We start from the raw sequence: 9725 nt of genomic DNA, 5'->3' as shown, positions 1-9725 counted from the left end.
CTCTCTCTCTCTCTCTCTCTCTCTCTCTCTCTCTCTCTCTCTCTCTCTCTCCGGTGCTAAGCGTTCGGAGATTTTTTGCGACCACAAAAGAGAGATTCTCGCTGATGTCCCCCGAAAGCTCGAAAATGGAATGGAGTCGAGAATTTTGCTAAGAAAAGGATATTTTGCCAATCCGCATCGTCGAGAGATCGAATAAAAAATCGCGCGACAGGAGATAACCCGACGAATATATTCTTCCTTCCTTCTTTTCTTATTCTCTTCTTTTTTTCCGAAAAACATAACCGTAGAAACTCGAACGAAGGATTTCTACGATCCACGTAATCAGCTTTCGCGATGCGCCTGCTTCGGGACACCTCTCGTTTATCACTTCTAACGTGCGTGAAAGCGGGAGAGTCAAGGTTCACGGATTTCGCGAGGATCGTAAAAGTGAGATCACACGATCCTTTTTCTCCTTCTTCGACGCAACGACACAGGCGCGTTTAGATACGCGCCTAGATACGTTATAGGATTGCTCGTTGTTCGTTGTATCGACGGTGCGAACGTTGAATGAATTCTTTTCGAATCGCGTTTTACTTTTTTTTTAACGACGCTAAAAAGAAGTATTTTTTTGAACCAATTCTTCTTTTCTTGTTTATTTCTTTTACTTCTTTTTCTCGTCGGTACGGACGGATGAAAAAGTTCAAAGGGTACGTTTGAAAGCTTCCGTGTCGATTTGGAACTAACAAAAGTAAATTGCTACGAGATTAGGTATCTGACGTTGGGTAGGGAAGGCTGAAACTCGAACCGCCATCGGAGAGAACGGCCGAGCAATAAAACTTGAAGGAATGTTGCCAAGGCGCGTTTCGACGAAGCCCTTGTTGCACCTTTATCGTCAAGGACGAGACGTATCGAACTCTACGACGGCGCGAGCCACGAACGTAGAGAACGAAGATAAAGAAGATGGAAAGAGGAAAAAAAGGAGTACTCACGTATTTGGCAAAAGTGTCGCCGACGTGTAACGACGTTACGCACAGGAAGAGCACCAACGACCTGAAAATGAACGAGATTTAGTAGTCGATGAGTTAACCAACGAACGGGTTTATATCGCTCGATCGATCGCGCGAGTATTCGCGGCATTAACGACGGCAAAATCAGCCGTCGTTATTACGTTACCGCGTATAACGGAGTTACGCAGGGAATGCGCAGGGAAATAATGAAAATCGTTTCAACGTTGATTTTGAAACGCGCCTGGGTCGCTTTTCTAAATTACGTTTCGCGAGTTAACGCGTAAGGGACGAAGGGACAACGGGCGTCTCGGCCGTCCCATATCTTTCTCGCTTTGCGAAACATTGACCCAGACTCCGATATTCGTATCAACGGTGTAGCTCCTTATGGCGAGACAAGTTTCACTTGCAAAGTGGTTCCGCAACTCGTTACGTCAGCGTGGGTAGACAGTTACGCGTTACGTGCCGCGTTACGTCGAAGGAACGCGTTGGCTTTTACGTCGACGAAAGCGAAACTTCAATGTCCAATGCCATGCTCCCATATTTCCGTCCGGAGGAGAGGAAGGATCGGTGGGTCGTCGAACCGTCGAGGCGATCGACGAGTCGAAATTCGGCCACGGTATTGTCACGGAGAACGATCCTTAATCGTTTCCAAAGTTCAAGTTCGAGGAGTCATTAGGTTCGCGTTAATCGGTCCAAAGCCCTTCCCACAAAATGTTTAGTTCGTCAAAGGAGATTTGGAACCGCATGAATATGTAAATCGTTCTTGGACGACTGGCCTCGCATCTAGAGCGGTCCCTAACGAGGAACCCCCACGATCGCGTTCGTTAAAAGGGAACGGGTTCTTTAAACTTCTGATTGGACAGGACGAGCTTGACGTTCGGAGCCAGATCCGAACGTCCAATTACACGAGCCGAGCGTTCGCTCGCGAACGAGAACGTGTAAGCCCCGTGCCATTGTAAGATTAGTCGACGAAATTTATTACAAGAATATTTCACGTCGTTTTTTCCAAGGGATCGAACGACGATCGAGTCGACGTAAAAAGATTTTCATCGGCGCGAGGTCGTGCGAACGGTCGTCGATTTGAGGAAGACGAACGTAAGACGGGAGAGGGCTAGAGGGGTAGAGGGGGAGGGAAGGGGAGAGAGAGAGAGAGTTACCCGAGCTCCACGTTCCGCAACGTTGCTAATTCGTTAGACATAAATATTCATGAATCAATTAGCATCCCTTCAAAGGGATGTGCCTCCTCGGTTCGATCAATGGATTATCGATTTCCATTACTCTCGGTTAATTACCTATTAAACGGCGCGCAGTAGTTAGTCCTTTCTCTCCAAAGACTTTTCCCTCGAAAAACGTCCCTCTCGAAGCATCGACCTTGGAGGGATCAAAAATCGATCCGTCCTCGAAAGAAGAAAACTCTTCGGAAGGGAAGGTAGAGAAAAAAAAGAAGGAAAAATATTCTACGCGAGGTCACGCGATTTCGCGGATAGGAACGCGACGGGTATGAAACTCGAGCCACGAATATTATCGGATTATGTTCGAATACTCGATACCGGCAGGAATTCGAGGTTCGTGCATCAACTTCCCAACCGGTGTGCACCTCCCATCCGATGTACTCGTGTCCGTAGAATAGATAGCCGTACCGTGTCCCCGTAATTACGATCGTTTCAAAAATAAATGGCCAAGCTTAAATCATTATCGAATATCGACGGGAGAATCTTTATCAGGGATTGTTCCCGTAGAGAATAACCTTCGACGATAATGAAAATTCGCTTTTACGAGGAGCCTCGTCCGGTTTTCCTTCTTTTCCGTATAAAAGATCAAGGATTCGTTCGATCCACCGAAGGCATACGTATCCCGTGTGCCTTGACCGATCGACCGACGAACACGGCATTGCACTCCGATCGAACGTTCCTACGTCCGACGGCTACGTACGTTCGTTTCCTGTCACCCTCGCGCGCGCCTACCTGTACGTAGACGCACCATGTCGGACGACGTCGGCGATCGTTCGAGGAAAATTTTCCCTTCGTTTTTCCTTCGACGATTGGTTGGCTCGTGCTCTTTCCCTTTCTTTACGAGATCGAACAGATTGCGAGCGTACGAGAGCTCGCACCCTTAACGAGGATAATGATCCGTTCGCGAATCGAACCGTATAATTTTGGCGAATGCACGCGCGAGAAATCGATCGCGTTTTCTTTCTTCTCTCTTAACTCCGAGATTATCTGAAATTGCTCTATGCCGAAGAAGGCTCTCGCGGGACGCGCGTGCGATGTTTTTCGATTCGTCGTGGGACGCCTCTTAACCCGCGTAAACGCATTATCTTTTACATCTCTTCTTTCTCCCGGACGAATTTTACGACGAATTTTACGACGAATTTTACGACGAATTTTACATCGGCCGATATATCGCGCGATTTACAAAATCCTCTACGAATTTCTCCGTGGATTTCCATTAACGCCGGCCGCTCGCTGCTCGCTGCTCGCTTCTAGCAATTTAGGGGGGCCTAACCGCGGAAATTTCTTTTAATGGTGCTCGAGGTTCGTTAGAGTCCTTTGAAAATGAACGAACGAGCGCACTCGTCGTCGTTCGCGGGATCAAAAAAAGGAGGTCAAGACGCACGCGGCTCTTATTTCGCCTTTAAAAAAATGCCAAGCACCTAATGCGTACGTCTGTATTCGAATTACTCTATTGCCTTTAAAGCGAAACGCGTTTAGTCTGCGAATAGCTTTCGAATAACTCGACTTTCGAATTCTTTCCCTTCCTTATCGACGTAAAGCGAACGATTTCAATCGGTAGGGCCTTTATAATCTCTACGTCGTGGATGAGTTTAAAATTCGAAATTTCGTCGGCGCGACGCGACCTCGAAATGAAGTCGTTCGCCGCGTATCCTTATTAACTTCTCACGTTTCGTTATCGCTCATAACACGGTTATAGAATTCGATATCCAATTACTCGATTCGGATGTACCGTATAACCGCGAGGTATCGTCTCGAAGATTACCGTCCCATTCGACGTTGAAAAGGAGCGTAAACCTCGACATTAGCCGGTTATCCGAAAGAGCATCTAGTCAGATCGATTCCTGGGAATGTGCCAAGCCCTATGACCGAGCGAGCGACCGACCGAGAGAGAAAGATAGAGGTTCATAATGCTTGCAAAACCGGCCTCTTTCGGCAGCCATTCTTTCTGCACCGAAATCCAAACGTCGTCCTGCATTTGCCAAGAGCGCGAGAGTCCCCCGCTATTAACGTAAGTACCGTTAAAAGTGCATTCCCGATATGATCGACGTTTCGCAAGACGCGAGGACGACGCTCTTAAAATTCCTCCCTTCGTTCTTTCGACCTCGACGACGACGATCGTAACATCGAAAGATATAAAGGGCAGAGAGAGAGAGAGAGAGAGAGAGAGAGAGAGAGCGAAAGAGAGAGCCACGACGAAACCCGAGATCCAACGAGAAGCGTCGAGACGAACAAGGACTCGGCGAGCCAGGAAAGTTTCATCGAAATCGGTTTCTACCGAACCGAGTACTATAATCTTCACGGCGTAAGAAATCTGCTGGTGCCACGCCGATCCAAAGTTCGTTCGTTCGCGCGCTCGGGAAAAGCACCGACGACTTACGGAGCTCGGCGGAAGCCCGTTTCTAACATGCGATTAATCGTTCGGCGTGGAAAACGCCTACCCGATTAGGATTAACGAGTTGCATTTTGTTTCTCCTACGAAATGGACGTAGGAGGGATAAGAAAAATTTTTTACGAACGAAGCGACTAGATAGTCGTCCTAATAATCGCGAATGGACTAATTAACGAAGACGCGCGTTGTTCGGAATCGCTTATGATGCGTATCAGCGATGAGGCGGGAGAGAGAGAGAGAGAGAGAGAGAGAGAAATGAATGAAGAACGTCGAAGACCGCTAGGGAAGTCCTCTCTCTTTGCAAAACCAGACAAAGGAACCGATTGCGAAGCTCGACGTTTTCACGAAAGCAGACCAAGCGGAGGAACTTCTCCCGCTTCTTCTCTACCACCCTTTACCCCTTCTTCTCTTGTTTGCGCGCGCGTCTATACTCTCTCTCTCTCTCTCTCTCTCGCTCGCTAACTCTTCCTCTCCTTCTCCCTCCCTTTTTTTCTCTCCTTTCCCTCTGTCTCTCTTTCCGGCAGCTCCATTCAATCCTACTCCGGCTGATGAAACCTTCCATTTTCACCCATCCATCCTTATTCCTTGGTCTCTTTGAAATACCACCGAAGGCACGTTCTTTTTGTCTCTCGCGCATACACACACACAGCCAAGAAAACTTTTATGCCTAAGGTTTGCCGCAGATAAGTTGGCGTCTCTCTTTCTCTCTGCCTCTCCTTTTCTACGGCCAAGCTAATAGCCGTCGCACGAGCGGCCGATTTTCGACCACGAAACGACAAACCGCTATTCGACGCTATATTCTTCAAAGTTCTCGATCGACGAGAAGACGATTTCGAAAAGCTAGCGCAACGTCCAGCTCGAATTTTCAAATTTCGATAACTTTGCGCTTCGATATTAACGATGCTTATTATACGTGTATGCGTAGAAGCGAAGAGTCCATGTTGGAAACAATGCCGAGATTATGGCGAAAAAAGCGGGCGAACGGTCGGCGAACCTTTTGTCTCTACCGCGAGCTAATTGACTGGAAGCCTGTCTAGCAGCGGGTTTACCACCGAGATTCAGTCGGCTTGCATGCCCGTAGAATCTTCCCTTCGAAGGACCGCGCAGTCATCTAACGTTTTTTCCTGCTCTTTTTTGAATTCCTTCGCTACCGAAGGGTCCGCTCAGCCGCCTTCGTTGACTTTCATTCAGATCACGAATTTAGTGGGCTCTGCTCCTCCGGGAGTAACCTTAAAAGGTTTTCTCAGAAAATAGGACGATTTCTTCTAGACGTTCTTTTTCTCTTTCGATGCTTTCAAAGCGTTCCCTTCCCCGGGGAAAACAAAGGAACGATATTTTACACGATATGTACGATCGATACGTACGCGTTGGATACGAAACGTTAAGGGACCGATCATTTCGTTGGCTCCGATAAAATCGCTCTTCCTCCTTTCGCGAGGAGTAACGCAAATTCTGTCTCTCTCTCTCTCTCTCTTCTCGTAACGTCCAACGATCAAACGTCGGGAAAGATGGCCGACGGATGGCTCGCGTAATCGGGACGACGCGAAAGCTTTCATTGGGATCTGGATCTGCCGCTAGCAGTGCGTTAGCTACGATCCGGGCGGGTTTACGTCTACTAGCTGTCACTAGCAATCGGAGCATCTCGCGCTACTTCGGCCATTTAGAACGGAGCAAGCTTTGCGGGCTCGTTGACCCGTCGCGTTCACAAACAGTCACGAGAACGACGATACAAACGATACGACGCGATAGTTTGTCTCTTCTGCCTCGCGCACGGCCGGCCCTTTCGTTTAATTAAAAGCCCTTCGCGAATCGGCGACCGTTTCGACGAGCGACGATTCTTCGCGCTTTTCGAGGAAATTGTTATCCCGGCCTCCTTGTAAAATACGGTCGTACGACTTTACAGCCGATCGCTCTCCTTTACGACTCTCGATAGAAGAATAGACGCTTTTAACGCTTTTAATAAAAGTTGTTTCGCATGGAGAACCGGAGCAGAAACGAACAACGCGATCGTTTAGCCGAGTTCCTCGCTAGGAAAGAGATATCCGTATGAAGATTGCCGGCGCGCCCTGACTCGATATTAACCACGACCTACCCCGGATGGAACTCGCGCCATAAACGCGATGGGCGAGCCCGAGCGTAGTAACGTCGACGAGTAACGACGAACGATCTCAGAAAAAACCGCGCTCCTCCGATCGATTTCGGACCGATACGAAGAAGGATCGCTCGACGTTTCAACTTAGCCGTAAGACCGTGGCAAACGGGCGGCGAATGTAGGCCACGGGAAAAATTGGAAGGAAAATTTTAAGGACACGTGTGCGCGCGTGTCTGCCTGTTTGCGCGCGAATGTAAACGCAGGCGCGAGGAAATGTGGAGGAAGAGAATGTTATCGTTTTAGCATCCGGGATGTGGTGCCTATCTCAACGGAAAGATGTTGGTATCGTCGCCCACGCAGCGCCAGGCGAATAAATGCTCAATAAATCCACGCTTTTTCCCCCCATTTTTAAACGGTTATTATTTTATTCTTACGGAAGTAGAAAGAAATCGTTAAACTCCTGTCGAAAGTTTCGTCGCGTCGATTCGAACGACTTTGACCGCGCGAGAACAAGTACGGAATCTCCGAAGGAAATTGTTTCAGAAATCGTAACGATACGACGATAAGCGAGATATAACGAAGCACTATACTTTCAAACTCCAAGAGTTCGTTCGGCCCTCCGTGATCGCGCTTGGTTCGACGCAACGATTTGGAAGGCGCGTTTCTTTCTCTCTTTCTCTCAGGGACGCGATCGACCACCCGCATTCAACGTGCTTTTCAAGTTACTCTTTGTACGGCTCTTCCTCGAGCACTTGGCCGGCAGACACGCGCGCTCGCACTGGAGGTCGAAGAATTTTTGAGGCTCGTTGGATCATAGGTTTCGTATTCGACGCCCTGCGTGCCGTGTGTGCGCGCGCGCGCGTCTGCCTCTACACGCGTTTGTCCGTACATACGTGCGTACCACCGAGATCGAGTGACGCAATCGTGCGAGACTCTCGTGCTTATTTTTATTTCGTTATAACGTACGTGGCGCGAATACAGAAACTTCCTCGACTCGAAACTTCTTGGAACAAAAGTTCCGCTTCCTAGTCCGCATTCGTTGTCGGCGCTGGATTAGCATAATTATTATATATCTCATTAACGCTTAACCCTTTCCGCTCCTGCGCGCGTGCTTACGCGTCGAGTCGTACCGGATATTTCGTCGTTAACGCGCGCGCGTATGTGCGAGGAAGAATCGGTTGCGAGTAAACGGGGAATTTGTTGGAAACGATAACGCGGCGCTTCCGGTGTTCCGATCAAATTTCTCGAGGGATCTCGAATCGACTCGTCGATCGGACGATGACGGAGACGCGAGAACGCGCGAATACGAAGCTTTGCATACACGACCGATAGAAACGTGACTCGATGCCCGGTGGAATGAATTATCGATTATATTCGCCTCGAGAGATGACGACTGACGCGTTACACACCCGTTATGTCACGTCCCTCGATCTCTACGATCGATGTCATCATCGATCGAGCACATGTATACTAATAACCATCTCCTCCCTTCGAGTTTACTTTAAAGCTCGTTACTTTCGAAGCAATTCGTTGCTCGGTAAACGGGCGCGTTCTCTGTGTCGAGCCAAAGAGCGTAAATCGAATCAGCGAGATTAATTCCGCTCTCGAGTCGACGAGTAATCGACGAGTCGACGACGTATCCTTGCGTCCGTTCGTCGAAAAGCAAGCCGCAGGCTCGACGACGGAAAAGGAAAAAGAAGCGGAGAAGGAGAGAAAGAAAAAAGAGAAAAAGATTATCACGGCGAACGTATTTACCCGTCGTATTAAACGCCGACGCGCGAAAATTAGCGTCAACCAGTGCAAATAATTCCTCATAAAGGATAGCTCCGAGCGAAGGGAGCGAGAGCGAGAGCGAGAGCGAGAGCGAGAGAGAAATTACTCGCAGCAGCTGTACGAAATTCGTGCGAACGAAACGAGGAATGAAACGATCTCGACTCTCTCGCATACGCGTGTCTAATCGTTCGCGATTCTTTCGAAGAGAAATTTCAAGGAAATTTCTCGAGACGGAAAAAGGACGAGTTCCTCGAAACTTGCCTCGAGTCGGATCGAAGAATCCAAACTCGATAAACGCGACGCACAATTAGCGCGTGTCGCTTTCGCGACACTGTAGGAAAGGAAATCGTCCCGCTTCCGGTATATCTCTTGTCTCTACCGAGAACTTTTAGAACATACGATAAGTTCGTTTATAATAGAGCCGGCGCTCTAGATAATTCCGATAGACGACGACAGCCTCGTCGCTCTAATGTTATGCTGATCGAGTGACGCTCTGCTTACTCTCGTACGAGTCGACGATCGTTTAATGGTATGCGATTTTGATATCTCATCGACGATGCCAAGTGCTTGCTTCGGTTTCTTCAAACTTTATCGTTCCTTTTTCCTTTCCCTATATAATAATAATAATCTATGTAATAATAATAATCGTATTTTCCCAAGTCGTGTTTCTACAAGGCGCCGTCGATTACTCGAGCGTAATCGCGTTAACCACGTCACCCGTTAAATGGTCAAATTTTATTATCGCTACCGTTTCGGCAACGACGACGTGGGAGCATCCGGCTTTTACCGTGCTATTTGCGTCCGATAAATGTATTTTTAGGGGACGAGCTGCCGTCCGGACGAAAAGTTTCTTAAACGCGTTAACGCGTAAGAGCTACGGAGCAGCTCGCTTAAGGGGTTGCTTCGACGAAGGTAAGTAAAAGCATCGACTTTCGCGGCCGCTCGAAAGAAGGAACAAAGTCTATCGTCAAAACGCGACTGGGAGCTTCTCGTATATGCGCTCGTACGCGCGCGTATAACGTTTTCGAACGGAATATTCGTTAAAGTTCGATATGAAACTTACCAAGAGGCGAAAGAACCAAGCAGCGACCAAGTACGCGTCTCGGCGTGCGTCCTAACGACTTCGCGTCTCTTCGAAAACTGTTCCGTCACGTTCGCCTCACCCTTCGTCCTTGTCTTACTCACCGATTTACGAACCGACAAAGCTTCGTTCGAACCAAAACAAAGCTTTGGTGAAAATTCTCGATCGA

The 9725-nt window shown here is 48.4% G+C and overlaps 1 protein-coding gene across 6 annotated transcripts in view; it reads right to left on the bottom strand.

Annotated features, from left to right (window-relative positions):
- LOC122634451 (papilin) overlaps window positions 1-9725 on the bottom strand; it is a 53003-nt gene that overhangs the window by 20578 nt on the left and 22700 nt on the right. For all 6 annotated transcript variants that reach the window (XM_043823390.1, XM_043823389.1, XM_043823396.1 and 3 more), the window contains exon 2: window positions 969-1029. In XM_043823390.1, coding sequence (XP_043679325.1) covers window positions 969-1029 — 61 coding nt within the window. The remainder of the gene's footprint in view (window positions 1-968; window positions 1030-9725) is intronic.

The sequence above is a fragment of the Vespula pensylvanica genome, chromosome 15 (genome assembly GCF_014466175.1).
Source record: "Vespula pensylvanica isolate Volc-1 chromosome 15, ASM1446617v1, whole genome shotgun sequence".
NCBI classification, from domain to species: Eukaryota; Metazoa; Arthropoda; class Insecta; order Hymenoptera; family Vespidae; genus Vespula; species Vespula pensylvanica.
Note: the sequence above shows the minus strand (reverse complement) of the source record. Positions and strands in the feature narration are given on the sequence as shown.